The sequence below is a fragment of the Cyclopterus lumpus genome, chromosome 3 (genome assembly GCF_009769545.1).
Source record: "Cyclopterus lumpus isolate fCycLum1 chromosome 3, fCycLum1.pri, whole genome shotgun sequence".
NCBI lineage: Eukaryota > Metazoa > Chordata > Actinopteri > Perciformes > Cyclopteridae > Cyclopterus > Cyclopterus lumpus.
The window spans coordinates 11,103,140-11,122,897 of NC_046968.1; the positions used below are offsets into that span (position 1 = coordinate 11,103,140).

Sequence of the window (19,758 nt, forward strand, 5' to 3'; positions counted from 1 at the left end):
ACTGTTCTGTTAGTGCCAGTAATCAAAAATAAAACCGGCAAAATATCCAGCATTGAAAATTACCGACCGATTGCTCTGGCCAGTATAATTTCTAAAGTATTAGAACGAATCCTCTTAGATAGGCTTCAAGATTACATCACTATGATAATCAATTTGGTTTTAAAAGTAAACATAGCACAGACTTATGTATATATGCACTGAAAGAAGTTGTTAGTAAGTACAGGAGACATAACACCACACTATTTATGTGTTTCCTAGATGCATCTAAAGCTTTTGATCGAATTAATCATTCCAAATTGTTTATAAAATTGCAAGAGCGAGGGGTCCCTCCTTATTTGATTAGAATTTTGCACTTTTGGTATTCACGTCAAACCATGCGAGCTAGATGGGGTAAGAGTGTATCTGCACCCTTCCTAGTGACCAATGGGGTCCGACAAGGTGGAATACTGTCACCTGCTCTTTTTAATCTATATATGGATGCCCTTTCTAAAGAGTTAACAGAGTGTAAGACAGGATGTATGGTGGGGGAAAGTCTTATTAACCATCTGATCTATGCTGACGACTTAGTGGTCCTGTCTCCTTATAGCGCTGGTTTACAACAATTGCTCAGAGTCTGCTCAAGATATGGTGTGCACTATGATATCAAGTTCAACTCTAAAAAGAGTGTTATCATGATAGCTCCATTCAAGGAGGATCAGAAGCTACATTTTCCTTCCTTTTTTTTGGGAGACCAGGAGCTAAATGTGGTGCAGCAAGTCAGATATTTGGGTCACATCATCAGGAACGACCTCAGTGATGATGACGATGTGCAGCAGCAGTGTTGCAAACTTTATGCCTAAGCCAACATGCTGGCACGTAAATTTCATATGTGTACAGAAGATGTTAAAACTGCTCTCTTCAGAGCCTACTGTACTCCTCTACACAGCCCACATGTGGTGCAGTTATAGTAAAGCGAAAATGAAAAAGATTCAGGTGGCATTTAATGATGCTTTCAGAATCTTGCTCAAGCTTCCCAGATGGACGAGTGCAAGTCAGATGTTTGTGACTCGTAATGTTCCCACTTTCCATGCTGTGTTGAGGAATTTTATATTCAAATGTAAATGTCGATTAAATGACTCAGAAAATGTAATTATACAAGTCTTAACAAAGTGATTTGTGTTGGCTCACAAAGGTATTTGTCCCGTTTCTGGAAACATTGGAACAAGTGTTTGTATGTTTTTAAACCACAAGTGACTTTTTAACTGCAGTAATTGTACCTATGTCCCTGTATTGTATTGTATTGTATTTTATATATTGTTGTTGTATTTGTGTTTATTGCTTTATGGACTCATGAGTCTGGAATAAAAGAAAATATATATATATATATATATATATATATATATATATATTGTATATTTTGTAACCTTGTTTGCTGCTACTACAGACACATTCCCCCCTGGGGATGAATACAGTATCTATCTATCTATAATTTATGTAAACTGTAGTATGATGTTTCCTTTTCTATGACATGCTATCCTATTATATAATATACTACTAATATAATATACATTTTATTTCTCTTTTTTGTGTCATGCTATACTATGAATATTACTTTTATTAACAAACTATACTATGGCTTTTATTTGACATACTAGAATATAGATTTTTCTTTGACTTTTTTGGAAATACTAATTTGTTCCTTTTTATGACAAACTATACTCTGTGTTTTTATGGGGTTTCTTACACACTATACCATAGCCTTTTATTAACATATTATATTATGACTTTAATCAACAAACTATTCTAATTTTTTTTAATGACTTTTTTCTGAAAGAATACTGTGACTTTTTATAACTTTTTGACTATACCAGGTCTTTTTGTGACATAATATCGTAGGACTTCTTACGCCTTGCTTTCAAAATACTGTGGTAGGACGTTTTTTGGACCTGCTGATCATGTTTTGTTCTAAATTTATCGATCTTTATCCAGAAACTTTGTAGTTTTGGGCACAATTATCAACACAATCACAACCACATCTGCCATTTGTGTGAAATTAAACTTTGAAGTAATGTAAAATGGGTAAAACTTTGAAGGAGATTAGACAATGCTCGACATTTAACGGAACGGTTATGTATGTATAAGTCCCAAGCCTTTCCCCCCAAACATCAGTTGATATCCTTCCAGATACATAGTTTCCAAAGGACAGCAGTTATGAAATGGAAACAATTATAGACACAATATTAAAAACGAGAATAAAGTTGTTTTTTTAATAAAATGTTTATTATTACCTTTGTATTTATTTCCGTATACAAGAATGTGTAACAAAAGCCAAATAAGCAATCAATTTTAGTCTTTTATAAATGGTAAGGCATGTCTGCATGTATAACCATCAACTTCAGTTCCCCCAAAACACTTCAAAACAGCGTGCACTGACAGCTCCATGAATCTTAATGTGCTCCTTAGTTATCCGATTTTGCAAATCACAACGGTATCACACTCACAGCATATGTTTTAGCAAAAGTGCAGCAAACGATTAACATCAACACGGAGAAGACCTTGCATAACACGTTTTCAAAACATTCTGTAAAGAAAAGCAGACCATGATTTTACTCTTTTTTTCCCAGTTTTTTTTCAAATGCCAACGAGAATGAGCGAGACAAAAAAAAAGGGCTCACAGACGTTAAGTTAAGCATTGAAGCATCTCAGACAGTGATACTCTTTGTCAGACCAGAGTAGTGTAGCTTGTCAGGAGAGAGGAATACACAAGCCAGTGGAAAATGGCAAACACTGAGACTGTTGTTTGTACCAATACAAGTTCCGACTTCCGAAAGTCTTTTCTTGATTCGCTTCCTTCACTGTGTTTCGAGACCACCAGTAAAGACCTTCCTTCTCCTCACTCATCCCAATCAGATCTTGTGGAGGTTCATACGGGCGCATTCAACCTTTGTGTGGCTACAGATGCTTGCTGAGTTTTTACACTTTCAAAAACAGAACTGTTAAGTTTCTGGCTCACTTCTGACCCTGACTCAGAAATATCTGCCTCCACAATATTTTTGTAATACTTGAAAATGAAACGTATATTGCAGTTTTTGACTGCAGCAATATATAACCCACTAACTTGCAGTTGTAATAGACTCTTTTCTCTTTCTGTTGTATACCGCTTCTTTATACACTAAGAACATCCAAATGCAACTGTGTTACTGCACAATTTAATCGAGTTTTGGGGAACAATATGACACTTGACATCAAAATAAAAGTGCTGACAAAACATCTATTTGTGTTGAATACTAAAATATAAGTGTTGATGTATTCTCTGAGAAATGTAAATGCCTGAAGATGAAATTGAATTATCAGTGTGAGCATCAACAGTCCCACGTACCAACACAGGATTTTTTACATGAAACCTTCATTGCAATTATCCGCTATCCAGGACTGATCAGGAAAACAGTTCCCTGCACAGGCCCAGCAGCTAGTCATTTATTTAAGATTCAGTACATTTGAAAAAGTTACTGCTGGATGTCCATCATGTCTAACTACATCCATTCCATCTCTCTGACCCACTAAGTGAGTGCAGATCGAGATCGGTTTTCTTTTACCTCTCGTGCTCATGTTATGATGATCTGGCTGAGGACTCATGAACAATCAAAAAACATCCAAGACAAAAGAGTGTAAGCCATGTAACTTCTGAGGAAAACAGTATTTGAGACTTTGGAGAGGTTGGTAAACTGTGTTTGTATGTGGGTAGTTTCCCCTGGTTCCTTCTGATACAGGCTTTGACCTCAAATGGCTCAACACCCCTGCATTATGCAGTGAAATTTGCATGTACTCTTTCGACCAATCACAATGGATTCACGGACACAGATCACTGAATATGCTGATTGCATTGTGACCGAGCATCCACTCTACTGTGGTGATTGAAACAGCAACGGGATCAATGAGATAAATACGACGAGATGAAGATGGTCTCCTCTCCCTCTTGCTCCAGCACCGCTGTGGCAAATGTTGCCAGAACCAAAGCATCTTAACGGAGGTCTCCCATAGGTCACCGTTCCTCTACGGATTATGTTTTTGGTGGTCAACTCCTAATGCTGCTGCCTGGCTTTGCTGATGAGTATCTTTTTGCTCCCTTCATTGGTCTAAGAACTGTTTGGCTTCCTCTAAGCTACCTGGACTGTTTTTTTATTTGGAAGAATACTGTAATATTTTGTATTACTGCTGATCTGCTGTCTTCCTCGTCAGTGATTATGTCATCGCTGTGATGCTGGTATTGATATTTAATATCGATATTTCTATGTTATCTTTATACTACCCCTTTTCTAGCATATTTTAATTTGAATTTTGGTGCATGTGATTTATGTACATAAATCAGGCTTCGGTTGATAGACTGTTGCCTTTCACAATTAAGGTTCACGCACCAGCCATTTAACTGGCCTGCTGGTTTTGGTGGGAGGCTGCTGTTCAGCCACCTCCTCCTGAAGCGGTTTTCTGTAGGGTGTGAGGTGACGGAGGTGAAATGTCCCCATCTGTTCTGCAGTGGGAGTTCCTGTGGTGATTGGGGTCTCCCTTGTGGGTCATGTGAGCCCACTGTAGGAGGATTTTTCTTAAAGGTTCTGTCTGTGAAGACAACCATGTTGCTGCATTTCCCCCGCACCTGTAATTTGTGCCTTAAAACATCATATGTTTACAGTTTTACAGGTCTTGACTGTTGCAGCTTGATGCTGATATCCCTCTTGTGTGCTACGCTTGCTTAATATGCTCTGTGTAATGTGCAGTCTCCTTGAGATGCTCACAGCAGCTGTTACTTTGTCACAGCAATGGGTTTGGGGAAGGCCTCTGTTGAGAAAAGAGACTTACTTATTGGTTATGTGAAAGCATTTCAGGTGTTTATGAGCTGATGAGATTGGATCCTTTAGGGTCTTAAAGGTCTTTTGGGAAAAAAAAATCAGACTTTTTGGGATCATTTCTGGAACCTATTTGTTTGTGTTACCAGAGGTTATGTTCATGAAGCTGTGTTTCATGAACAAACCCGTGCTTCCTCCAGAACAAGTTAGAGGTAGATGACTGTTGAGAGATACAATTAAGGTTATGAATGAATAGTAAGGCTCGTTCTAAAAGCACAGTCAGACCTTGCTTCTTTTTGTGTTGCTGACTTTGTACATGCTTTTTAAGAGAACCTGACCACTTATACCTTGCAGCCTGTAGCGGGGGTGGGTCTGTTCTGATTGGCCAAACAAGAACATGCACATTTCATTGCGGTACTCTGTAAGATGTAGAGCCTGTCAGAGGACTGAGCTTTCAGGAGCAGGGTTAGAATGTGTAGTCTTACATATATGTAATATAAACCAAGTATTAAAACCAAGCAACATAAATCATCATAACATACATTATTAATGCATGGGGGCCAAGGAAATGATGTCATAGGCATAACCTAATATCCATAATATACTCTGAAAAATATGAGACATAAAAAGAAAATCTGAATGGTTTAAGCGGATGGTAAGTACCCAAAACAAAGAGAGTAAATCAGGTAACTGAATATCGTTTGCAGGCAATTGTAGTATAATGGCTTAGTGTTTACAGGTGATCGAATAACTTGTAAAAACAGATAATACATTTATAAAAAATGTAGCCATTTACTAAACCAGTAATATCACATTACGGTACCTTCCAGTGAAATACATACTGCAACTGTTCAGCACAGTCAAATGATCTGAAAATATAGATTTTCTGTCTCTATGGGGTGGACGTTTCCTCTTGCTTTATAAACTTATGAAGCCGACAAAAATAATCTGTGCAAAGTAGTTCTCTCAGTGCAGTCCATTAGCACTTTCATAGAGATAATTAAATGTGCAACTATACAGTGGCTGTAAGAACTGCTGTTTCCTGAAGCCACACTGATATGACCAAATGGGAAACCAGGTGAACTGCTAGCACCAACCAATGCCAAAAACTGTGTAGCCTGCATACAAAAAACCTAAAAAAATAAGTTTTTTGTCAGTTAACATCATTTTCGCGCATGCACACAGTAAGACTTTTGTCTGAGGCGGAAAAGATTAATTGGACAAAACATGTGTCTTCTCATTTGCACAACTCCATCTTACAAAAGAAAAGAAAAGAAAAATCCCCTTTATCTAAAATATCAGATCAGATTTTTACTTTAAAAGAGAGATATGTTCTTTTAAACCCACTTCAGAATCATATGAAATCATCACATTTTCTTTTTTTCAGAGATGTGAAAGCTGGTTTTAATGATGGCACCGAGCATTCTTTGGGGGACGAGCAGGATGCAGCGCTGCACTCACTTCCAGTCCTACGGTACCAAACCACACAGTAAGCCATTCTCGAAAGATTTCCATGAGCTTCCACATGTCCAGTGAGGGAACAGCAGTAGAACTTGCTGTTAAACATACCATACGTATAGTATAAAAGTAAGTGATCAGGCCACACGCATGTATTATCTCCATTGAGTCTGCATTGCCCAGAGTGGGAGCGTGAGGGCGAGCATCACCAGCAGCAGGGAGGGTCTGCGGGAAAAGGACTTGCCTGCGGCTGCTGCTGCGCGTTCATCGCTTCTGTCGGCTCCGATCACAGGAGCCTCTGTTCCAACAAAAACAAACTCCGTTGTGCAGCCGTCAGAGCAGCCGCTGCCACTGCCGGAAGCACTGCCCTCGTCACCTAAAGCAACCAAAGAAAATCACACAAATTGAAATTCACATAACAATAATAATAAATGTGGTTCATAGCAAAGGGGAAGTAAAAAAAAAAAAAGTGGCTCAACAAAACTCACCCTAGAGACATAGGTGGTGCTAAAATTCTAGTTTTGTCCAACGCTATGCGTCATGGTCCAAATACACTTCATCAGTGAGTGAACAGCTAAACTTCTTGCAGCAGAGGTATCACTTCATGATTGTGTCTGTGGATGTTATGTTCTTTTAATAATCCTTTGTGCTCTCTTAATAAATATATATGAAACACATATATGGATTGTGCCTTTACGTTTGTAACGTTTTATTGAGCTACTTCCAGACAAGATCCACTCTTTGAATACTAATTCAATGTAATCCTCCAAATAAAATTCCAGAGACGTCTTATTCGGTTGAAATACATTCATCTTTTCTCACTGTGGGAGCCCGGGTCGTATACCTTTCCACCTGTTTAATGTAGACCAAAACACTGTGAGAAAAGAGGGCTGGAATACAATAGGGTTTCAGATGTTCTTAAATGCTTTATGAGCATTGCTAACCTGGCCTGCCAGATGGTTTGTTACACAGAACCATCTGAGAAGGCTTCATTGGCAACCGTTTGGAAAAAGGCCAGGCTCTTTCACAATCTACGTGGCAGGTGATTGGATGAACCATTTGTCAATCAAACTCTTTCCCAAGTGAAAGAAGCAAAAACATATTTTCCATAGAGAAAAACTTCAGTGTCATTCTTTGCTTTTCTTTCAATTAATAAAATACTCACCAGTTCTACGCTAACCTACCAGGACCCACCATTGCTATTTTGAACAAAGAGGTGACTGTACGTGTCATCTCACACACACCTAAGCCCCGCCCATAGCTGCTGGTAGCTCCTCAGGACACTGATTACTCCATTCTCTGGCTTACTGCACATTACACACATTACTTGAAGCCTGACAAGATAGATTTTCTCATCTCTTGCATGATCTCGTGGAATCGCAAGAATCCAGCTGCCGTGTGAGGTAACTGAATTACTGATAACCCTAATAACTACTGCATAAATTATACATTCAAAGGAGAAGGGGGCTGCATATGTTCGGGGCCCAGACTGTGGTGATTGAGTAATGTTGTTGGGGAGAATGTATTAAAATTAACTGACTTCACGACAAACTTTCTTTTCATCATAAGTGCCTGGACTTTTTTTGCAGGTGACAGAACAAAAAAATAAGTTTTGCGTGATTTCAAATGGCCAAAATTGGCGGTTATGAATAGCAGTATGTGCAAAAGATAGATCTCTAAACAAGAATGTTCCACTAACAAAGCATACTAGATGCATGGCATATTGTTTACTTTTTCCTAATGAAGCCTGCTTCTGTGAGATATTAATCTCTGCAAAACATTTTGCTGCTGCAGTTCTGGGTTTCAAGTGAACAAACAAACAGGACGGCAGCAGAAACGTAGTCATGCAGTCACACATTTGATTTGAAGCTCAGAGAATATCCTCCATCTTGTCAGCTGAATGGGATCCATAATGAAAAGGAAAAAATGGTTTCTGTTACGGCAGCATTGTAGATGGACATGTTCCTAAACATAGATTTGGCTTTCTATCAATGTCTGTGTCACCATACATGATTTCTTCTCCTAATAATGTCAGTCTTGCCTCAGTGCAACACTGATGCATCCTGTGGAGTTGTATGATGAGTTGCTACATGAACGACACCTGGGATCTTTTTTCAAAAAGTGTGTATGTCTAAGTGTGGTCCAAATCCAAAACTTTTCCCATCTCATTTGCAAACACCTGAGGGATTGGAGAACTTACTTGAGTCCTGGAAGTAGATGTCATTTCCATTGTAAGCGTTCTTTAGTTTGTTGGTCATGACACGTAGAGCCATGATCTGCTGTCGTATCAGTGTGTCAGGCCTGGTGATATCCACATCTACCTCTGGGTTGTTCACCTGGTTGGTTAGACCCTCCTTCACCACTTCAGGGAAATATCTGGACACAATCACACGGCACCAACTTTAATCACCTACAATCTACATGTAGTATCACTTAAAATCATTTTGTAACGAGCCTGTAATGGAATATTTTCTAGATGCATTTCAACACGTCTGTTATAATCATAAAAAAAGAAAGTTAATTAAATTGAAATGTGCAAAAAAACAATGTAGTCCATATTTGCTTGATTTTTCTTTAATTTGCCTTTCACGAATAAAAGTATCAGTCTCTATAAATCATTAAAATCAATACATCAAGTAGAATCAGTGACACTGAATATGAGGCAATCTACTGTATGGTTGCTGACAGAGTTCAGGTAAACATGATAATAAAAAGTATTCTTTTTTTTTCAAAACACACCTCATATTCAAAAACACAAATAGCCGCAAATGAATATAACTTGTCTATTTATGCACTATTTATTTAATTTGCTTGTGTTTTTATTTGTTTGCAGCATATGTGGTGTCAAAGTGGTGAGGGTGTTCACTTAATTTAGTCTAGAGTACTTTGGTTTTGTTTAACTATACGTTTTGGTTTTCTTTTGGGTAGTGTTTGACCAGTACTTTGCATCCTTGCTATCTCCACAATTCCACACATAGATGATCTGTAGAAATTGTGGAACTTGAGTGAATATCACAAAGTAGACCAACTGAAATGAGATGGATTCATAAGAGCTCCTCTTTTGAATGACGGCTGCTTAAATTAGGCAAAACATAAGTGTGGAATCAGGCTTAATAGTCGATTTCATCTTGGGAGCACTTTGCTACATAAAACCCTTAATGTGCCTGATGCCCACACATATGGCTACTATTTTTTAAACATAATAAAGCAAAAACAATTTAGATGCAGCCAAATAATAACAAAAAATGCACCACGTGTGTATCATCTCATTCTAGCCTTTGTTTTGTTTTGACACATTGTTATACTTCTTGTGCAAGTGTGTTAATATGTCAGCATTCAACCATTCATTTCGTATTTTATTTGGTACGTGAAGTTTGCGAAGTCAATGTTTGAGTAACAGGAGAATCCGGTAAATTCACAACACACTACGAACATGTTCTGCCTTATACTGACGGTTTATCATCACTGGTCAATCAATTTACCTTCTAAATCTAAAAATGTAACTGGCACAAACAGAAGAATTAGTCTTTTATTGCACCATCTAGTGATTTTGTTACTTCGAGAGTGCCAAAGTGATGGAGTGATACATTTTCTCTGCCAGCGTGCCAGGTTCACTGTCAGATAAAACAACTCACTCTCCAATCTACTCTCTACTCGACACTCCACACGCTGCAGTGGTGATAAGAGGTGTTTGAAACTCCACAGTTCTCTGGGAATTAGAACCTCTGAGATTATATTGAAGTTCTCCCTATAAGCACAAACCATTGTACTTACACAGAGACTGTTCATCCGGGAACACAGTGTGGCTATTTTAATCTCTGGCAGGCCACATGTGATAACCGTGGAGTGGGGTGACTTTGCTGTGGTTATAAAGAGCCGCAGAAGTCCTCACCTGCCCTTCGTGTGGCTGTTCCAGCACTGATCGTCATCAGACTCGGTGAGCTTGCCTTTGGCACAGATGTCATCTGGCAGGTTGGACCAGAACCTCTTGGACTCTTTCAACTTATTTTTGATGTCAATCACCTGCCACGGGCCAGAACAAGAAATATGATATATATATTCGGGTTAATCATTTTTAAAGGCTTATAAGTGACACAGATTGTATGCAGTTCTCAGAATTTGAGTGATTCCAATAATTTCAGTAAAAACACACACACATATATATATATATATATGTATATATATATATATATATATATATATATATATATATATATACACATACACAAACTTTGAAACATTTTTTTTAATTTATACAAATTTTATGATGGATTGAAAAAAGCTGAAAAAAGGCCTCAGTGATACATGCTAAAGAAAGAAGAAAACGAGAGATAAAACAAACACAAATACAGAAGACTCCAATAGCTCCATCTCTGCATAGGAGTGTGCAACGCTGCGATTTTAAACATTCATGTGGCAGCAGTAGTGTATGTACCCCATCTGTTCATTTATTCCATCAGGAGAGAAGTGCTGTTGGGACCTCGGGTTCTTTTTCTTCCCATTTTGCTTCTTGTCCACTTTTATCCATATTGTGTTAATTTCTGATTCATACATGACAGAGTTTTGAATTTGATATCTGGCATGAGCTGTCGCCCCCGACTGATTCCATCTGGACTCAGCAAGAAGTTTGAGCAGAATGACCAGAATGCAGGCAAAAAAACAAACAACCGAGTGGACGCATCGTGTCCAGAGCACATTGTGTCACTTTTGTCGTTCCGTTCTTTATTTATGAAGCGAAACCAGCAGCCAAGAAAGAACCTTGTTGATGGGTCACGACCTTCTCTGTGAATTTATATTACTTTCAACAGTGTTGCAATTTTTTCTGTAAATTGTTTTGGACTTAAACAAATTTCAGCTGGCTATTTCTTTAAGGCTCTGAAAAGGTTAGAGTGATACATATCTGTCTCACACTATTTATACCAAGATATTTCAAAAACAACATCTGATTTAATGCAAAGCCCATTGCCTCTATTTTTAATAGTAATATTACAACCGAGTTGTCAAAGTATACAAACATATATTAATAAATGCTACCTCAACTTTAGAGAAGAAACACTGTTGTCTGCTGTGGCCAAATCTTTGAACCACACAGTGCATTGTGTGGTTCAAAGTGTTGGGTGTTAAAAGTTGTAGGCCCAGTACTGCGGCAGGACCAAAACAACATCTCAACAATTAATAAATCAAACATAAGGAATTGCACACCTTCCGGTCGAAACCCTTTTCAATAAGTAGCGAGGAGTACAATTACTGCCTTTTACCCCAGGAAAAAAACACCTTTCAACCTATGAAGAGAGCCTCATTGGTTGAAAGGGTTTTTATTAATGGAGCACAGGAAATAAAATATAGCTGCCACTGTGTCTGATATGCTGACACATCAACCTGATGTAGCAATATATATGTTTTTTCCAAATTACTTTCCAATATATTTTTGTATTTATTTATTTGACAAAAACAATTCCACTTACTCCTTTTGTATTGATTATTCAAACATTTCCAAGTTCAGTAGCAATCAAATATAATATATGATACGGTTGTTAGATTAGTGACAAATTACACACACACAGGTAATAATTAATAGGGGTCTATAATAACAAGGTGGAGACTACAGCAGTATTTCATATCACAATTTTCAATGTTCTGCCATCCCTGAATCGTGTCTATCTAATTAATCTATTCACATATTCTCCCTACATACTCTGCACACTTTGCCAGACAAACTGCATACTTCAAACATTACATGGATTCATAAATGTTATGTTGACCCTTTGCTAAACTGTCCTTAGTTACCGTTGCAGTACTTTTCAAGCTTTCCATTCGGACACAGGGCATTTAAACATTAACAGCAGTGGCATATTTGTTATTGAAATTCAAAGTAATTCTTGAACCAATGGTTCTTTGATTTCCCACAGAAGTTAGCAGAAGCAGCCTCTCAGTTCTAACAACTAACAACTATTGATTTCATAAGCTGAAGAGACAATAATTTCAATGAGATGTTAGATTGAAGCTGTATTGTTTGTATAATAAACCATATTTGTTTCACATATACAGGAGAAAGTTCTTTGAGAAGACTGTTGGGAAGCGTCATAGAGCAGTCATTTATTTGGCTGGGGTTGAAGCGTAAATCTCAATACACATGATTTATATATACATATGTATGTACAGTATGTATGTATCTATATACAAATATATATGACATTAAAACCCACTAATTATGAATAAAGAAATCATACAGTATAAATTAACTCTGCTTTCTTGAGGGTGCTGAGAATTTGACAGGTTATATAACTACTTTCCCATTATGCTAAATATTTAACAATGTTACACATCTGCATTAAGCAGCTGTTGTTCTGCAAATAATCCCTCACTGAGATTTGAAAATCTAGGAAAAAAAAGGTCGGACATGAAGTGGTCAACCTTGTGGTTCATTTAGGACCACTCACCCTTCCCCCGATTCCCGATCCCTGACAAGATATGACTAACTGAGTGATTTCTATACCCATTTCCTAGACTTATTTTATTGGGCTTCTTACACTGAATTTGCTACATGTATTGGATGCGGTATAATAATTGTAGAATTATAATACCGTTTCTGCATATTGTATTTCTGCCAACTGCTACAACTTTCTGTTCATGTTTTGCCACTTTCCCACCCACAGCTCCTACTGCACTCTGTCTGACGAGAAAAAAAAGATTTCTCTAGAATTTCTCTTCCTTTGATTCCCCCCCAAGCTGTATGTCGTAGGGCTTTCATAAATAGTGTATGCTGGGTTGGGAACTGTTGTGGGTCTGGAAAGCCTAAACAAACAAACTTGACGACATAAACTGAGGTTATTCTGCCTTTAGTGGATTAAAACCAAATACAGCCATCATTAGCTTCAGTGACATGTCTACTGAATGCAAAGCCACCAAAAACACAGGTTTTTGATTATTGTCTGTTTAAGTATCTGATATATAAACTAAAATCTTATTTAGTTCTGTGCTAGCCAATCAATAGCCAGAGATGCAGCGGTGCCACCACAGCCAGCACTGAAGCTGCTGCAGCAGTATCCCAACATTTTAGTTATCGATCAAAAAAGTATGGAGATGAAAGTTTTTCTGTGAGTTGTTTACCAGTTACACGTTGTTTACAGCTCAAGCATGGATGGATTTTTTTTTTTTGTTGCTTCAAGCGCCACTGAGCAACTTTCTTCCCCCCACCACTAACACTTTATCCAGTTTTCTTTACATCCATTGAGGAAACTGACGTCAAAGAGCACAACCCAAGACCACCAAACTTAATGTTAAAAGAAGGGCCATGGGGCAAGAAATGCCATAACTAGAAGTTACAGGAAGTATTGTGTCTTCCACCATTTTCACTGTTTTACACGATAATGTCAGGATGCCTTTTTGTGCATTCTTACGCAAATAGGTAGACCTGATGGAAGCTGTTCCTACATAAAGACTTTTGTTTGGTTTACCTTGTAGTTTTGTAGTTCTAATTGAACGTGCATGGTTTTATTTGTTCTTCAGGAATACAAATAATCCCACATAGCTAATTCATACATTCAAATTTATGATTCTGAAAACCATGAAGAAAAAAAATTAATTCTCATCCTATTTATTTATTCTTGACCCCCCCAGTTACAGTTAACGCCCTCATTATGTATATAAAGCTAATGTGGACAGAAAGACACGCGTGTATGTATGTATGTATGTACACACACACACACACGCACACACACACACACACACACACACCATGTCCTAGAGTGCATACAGTGAAGCCTGGGGTGAACCATGAAAGGACGCCACTGCAGGAGACTGCCCTCACTTTGATGTGGTAGTCCTGTCATGGAGATACCAACGCTGGTTAGGTTCAACACATCGTGGTGGGGCTGTGATTGATTACGGCCCAACGCTTCCTGGCACTGACAACAAAATATAGATCAGATCAGAATGTGCTTGGTTGTTATACTTGAACCTATAAACCACGTTTATATGTTCTAATCTGACAGCTGAATGTCTGCAAGCAGGAATATTTCAGGTGAAGTGGAGGCAGCGACAATAAATACATATGTATAAACATATAAGTAAATGAATCCATGTATGGTTCATTTGGAAATTGATGCCTATGAAAGTATAATGCAGTTGTGTTCCATCTGTATAGAAAATGTGCAGTCCACATAAACAGTAACACAAGTTCAGTATCAGAACAGCCTGTTTCACTCCACAACTATATAAACATGTGTTCATAAATAAATTAAAACATATAGACACACACATAAGGACATGAGCGCCCAGGGCAGTGGGTATGACTCCCGCTAGCAAAGTTACTGCTGCTGCAGCCAAAAAGATTAGATGCAGCCGAACCTTCAGTGTCCCTCCTCGTCTTAATGGCACAGCTGCACTGCTTTACACAGCCGCTAAATAACAGATAATATCAACTACAGGTTAATTGGTAGAAAAGATCAAGAACACTGATAGTGATTTTTCTCATTTGGATTATTGTATTTCATCTTCTACTTTCTATCTTTCTATCGTCAAACTGCCTGCTTATCACTGTGATGAGTGGGAGTGGAGCTATAGCTCCCAGAAGCAAGCACTGCTTAAGGCTACATCCACACTACTACATATTCATTTAAAACCGGGGTTTTAAAACTAAAACACAGCGAAATGATTTCCGTCCATACTAGCAAGCATGAAAAATCTAAAATATTCCTCTATAGTATAGAGGAATATTTTTGTCTGTTAGAGTATAGAAGTTATCTTTTTTTAGACTTAGTTACAGCTCTACAGGTCTCTTTCTCACAATCACATCAAATTTACTTTAAAATGAACACTTACAAATCAAAGTTTACTAGATTATGGGTCATTAAATGTGGTCAACACAGTCGCTCACTCGTTTCTTCTGATTCGTTGTTTTCATTGCTCCGCCAGCGGGCTGAAGTCCTCGTCGTACTGGAGAGCATTTATGCTTTTGTTCGTTTACAGTTTCTGTGTGCGTCCATCTCTTTCTGCAAATGCCGCTGGACACGGCGCTTGCTAATCACTCCAATAACAGCTGCTTCCTCCGCATGTCGACAGTTGTATGATTATAAATGCGGAATTTAACTGCACAACAGCTGCTAGACAACCAGGCCATCCACGCCTGCAATCAGTTATCAGTGTTGAATTAAGATGATAGATGATAATCTGGGCTTCTGTTGTTTGTTTTCTTCCAAGAACGAGTCACTTGATAGGGCGAAGGACACGTTGTGATAAGACCCAATCAAGTAGCCAACACATGTCCGTCATCGTTTTAAAACTTATGCGGTTCTGCCTGTACACACAAAGAAATTTACCAGGCTTCGGTAGCGTTTTTAAACTCCTTTTTTTCCAGTGCTCTAAAACTCCGGAGTAGTGTGGACGCTCTGTGTACACGTAGCAAAATATATGGGTTTTGAAATGGAAATGAAGATGTGTGGACACAGTGCCCACCTAGCAAAAAATGTCCCTCTAATAAAATGTTTTAAAAAGTGCCTAAAAGAAATTCTAATTGCTGTTTTGTAAGAGTGTTATGTATTAGTGTTCATTTCTTTCTTGTTTTAGCTGTTATATCTACATTTATAGTTCACTTAGCATTTCCATTGCTTAGGAACAACCACAGGGATCCAACAAACACAAGCCATGCACTTTCACATGCACACGCATGTACACACGCACACAATTACATTTTTTTTCTTTTTCTCTTGTTGTCTTTCTTATGCATGTTTCATTTTATGTTTGTAAATTTGTAAAATATTTTAATATTATATAGATGGAGGCTTCAAATAAGCCCAGTTGGCTTTTTGCCTCTTTCTGCACAGTGATATTCATTTATCTCTATTATGTTTGTTTATTTTGTAATTGTATTGCTTGAATTGTTCAAATAAATAAACCTAAACATCTTAATCAATTTCACACTGTGCTATCTGCGAGTTAATAAAACTACAATCCCCTGGGAAAAGGTCCCTGTGCCTATATTCATCTTTCAAGTCTGACCTAATAATTGAGTGGATGTTGGTCACTGGCTTGTCTGTATGTGAAGTTGCACTGCATAAACATTTTGCATGCAGCATGATGATAACAGTGACTCCTAACGTGTTCAATGTACACAGGCTCAAGAGTGTTGTGTTGCACTCTTGAAAAAAATCAAAAGCTATCCTTTCTCAATTCTTACTGACAATGTGATTAGTAGATTTTGGTGATCTTACCCTTACATTTCAAACACTCTTGTGTTTTGTGACAGTAAAAATATGTGTTGTTTTGTGAACTGGTTCAAGGGCAGAGTAACAGGGAGGATGGGGAGGAGGACAGATGGCCATATGCCTTATCGAAACCAATACACTCTGTTCTTTGTTCTTCTCAATTCTTATCCAAGACATTCACACGGTTTCTTCGTTTGTCGTCATAGTGGGCCCTGGAGGGGGGTGCATGTGCTTGTATAAATCACGATGTAATACAATGTATGAATCAAGAGATTTCGGCAGCTCACTGAGATACGTGGCTGTTGAACCCTTTTCCCAGCTTGCAAGCTTGAATAAACGGAAAGACAACTTTGATTCCTTCGGATACTCTGTTTGTTGCAATTGAATATTTGAACCACAACTCTCCACCTGATCAAACATAGAAATCTTCCACCACAGTTTTTATTATGTGCCAACAGAAAATACCAAAAAGGACCATGTGACAACACACAATAGAACATCTCTTACACATTTTCAGTTTCTATTGCCAACATATTAAAAAAGAACAGCACCGTTTTACTCTTCTTATCTAGTTCCTCCATTCCTTTGTGCACTGCCTTAATCAAAGATTTTATTCAAACAAAGCTTTATCCCAACCCGCCTCCTCCTGGGTTTGCAGAGTCTCGGAAGTGGTGTCAAGTGCTTGTGGATCCATTAGAGCATGTAGGGTGCCATGCAGCAATGCATGTTAATATAGGGCCAGCCATTTAAATAGGGCTTTCACGGGTCATGTCCACCTGCTTCGGCTCCAAATAACATACAGTTGACTCTAATTAGACCGAGCTGCTTTCAGCGTAGCTGTGAGCTCATTAAACAGGGCAACAGCAAATCAGACAGAACTAACACACTTATTGTAAGTTCACTTATCATAATAATCTTTTACAAGCCCTTTCCTATATGAATGCTGATCGACGTTAAGTTCAATTGAATTACATTTTTTTAGTACAGCCCAACATCACAAATGACAATTTTGCCTCAGAGGGCTTTACAATCTGTACACATACGACATCCTCTGTCCCGGGACCTCACATCGGATCAGGAACAACTCCTTTAAGACCTTTAACGGGGAGAAAAGGGGAAGAAACCTTCGGGAGAGCAACAGAGGAGGGATTCCTCTCCCAGGATGGACAGAAGTGCAATCGATATCATGTGTACAGAATGAACAACAGAGTTACACCACATTTAAGTATATGCAGATGCTCTCCGTCCATCTTTAAATTGACCGGTTTTCATACTGAAGCAAGTTTTAAACTCTACAATTGACACCAGGCTTAGGTCTCTTAACAACAGTGATTCTCTGCCTAAGAACACATATGGACCTTTATAGAAGTCTATCTTAATCAATCTCACAAAAGCAAAATCCGCTATGGCTCACAGTATTTACAAAGTAAGCATTAATCGGAACCCAAGCATGCACCAGCAGCTTGCCCGTCCTGTTAACTGACTCATACAACACTCACTTTCCTTAAGACTGAATAATAATAAAAAAGAAAACAAGAATAATTTTAAAAACAAGTATATTTAGGACAGCAGATGACAAAGCAGTGAAATTAAAGCAACATTAACAAAAACGGTTTTGTTAATAATTCAATATTTGACCATGGCACAATGCTGGATACCAGGGCACAAAGCTGCCTTCACAGTCTACGGGCCTTAATAGATAAATCCCAGTGCCCCATGATCTGCGTCTAGACAGTCATACGGGCCTTGCAAAATGATCTCAATGTGTGTTCAGGCTCATGTTGATTTAAAAGCCCAGAACGTGGTTTAAATACTAACAATAGAAATAAAATCAATACAGATTTTCAGAGGAGCCCAGTGTCGGAAGGCCAAAAGGGAGATAATGTATTTCCTCATTCTCGACCAAGTAAGAAGCCCGGCTGCATTATTTAGAGCTTTTGCTCCAGTCTAAAATAAATACTCCACAACCTAAAATATGTCAACACAGTAACAATAATCATGATCGGGGGAGGGGAAATGGAAGCACAAATGATGGCATCCTGGATGTTTGAAGGTAAAAACAAAACCAGCTTCTTACTGGAGTGAGTTTGAATAGGGTTATACATGGAGACATACATTTCTGCGAGAGTTGAAATGAGAGATTTCTGTATTTGTGTTATTGTCTGGTCTCTTTTTCCTGGTTGCATGTAGGCTGGGATCATTTACAAAACAGGTGATGTGTGTCAATCAGAGTGTATAGATATTTGAATTACTTGTGATAGTAGATGAAATTCGTTTGCTTACGTTTCCCGGCCGTTCATATTCAAATCTGATCAAACCACATAGTTCTATAAAGCAAATGACATGCTTTTTAGTAATACACTTTAAAAAATAAAACCAAAGGATGTTTTTTTTCTTTGTTAAAGCTTATTTAGTTTTGAATATGTAATGTCTTCAAAGTAGAGAAAACTAATTTATTTCCGATTGACTGATGTGCAATTTCAAATCATGAGAGCAAATACCATTCATATATTATACTCAATTGAAAATGTACATTAAATAAATACGGCATACTGAATTTAATGTAACAATTGGTTTTAAAAAAAAAAACTCATGCTGAAGAGGATGACAAATATTGACGTTTATAATTCATATGACTGGAGCAGGAAAGGGAAGGCCATCCTTTTAAAAATAAACATATGTGAGCCCAGAATAGATTAGCCTGTAATTGTCAGCGAGGACACTGCATGCGGACAACAGTCTTGCACTACTGAATCGTAGTCACAACTAGTAGTACTTAGTGTGGGAGAACAAATAAACGGGTCTGCAGGAGGTGGACTGTATAGCTGTTCTATAGCACATAAAAAAAAGGAAAAATGTCTTTAATCTGAAATTAAGGTTTACTTTTTAAGCAAGGACAATAGCCCTCTTTGCATTCTGATGTCATTTCTTTTTAAGGACAGGGGGCTCCTGGATGTTTGTATTTGAGAAGTAGTATGGTTTTATCGACCAGGAGTCAGTGGATCATTAAAGCTGATGGCCAGGATGACGGAGATGCTCTGGTGCCTTTCACAGCATTTTTTAACTGGCTCAAGCTATGCCAAGTCCAATGTAGCAGAGAGGGCCAAGGTAGCAGCGCAGACAGATATTTCACAAAGACGAGAACAGTCCAGATGTTGGATTATGTGGAAGAATTGCCGACATGGGAAATAACAATCCCGGACCAGTATGAGTTCTTAAAAGCAGTTTTTGGCAGACGGTATCAGAGAAGAAGTTTGAAGGAAGTTACATGAGAA

The 19,758-nt window shown here is 38.1% G+C and overlaps 1 protein-coding gene across 1 annotated transcript in view; it reads right to left on the reverse strand.

Annotated features, from left to right (window-relative positions):
* Positions 1-6,433: 6,433 nt before the first annotated feature.
* The window catches only part of gpc6a (glypican 6a), a 124,914-nt gene continuing 111,589 nt past the window's right edge, over positions 6,434-19,758 (reverse strand). The window contains exons 7-9 of the mRNA XM_034527255.1: positions 10,171-10,301; positions 8,479-8,654; positions 6,434-6,654 (exon numbers count right to left, since the gene is read on the reverse strand). Of these exons, the coding sequence (XP_034383146.1) occupies positions 6,434-6,654; positions 8,479-8,654; positions 10,171-10,301 (528 nt within the window). The remainder of the gene's footprint in view (positions 6,655-8,478; positions 8,655-10,170; positions 10,302-19,758) is intronic.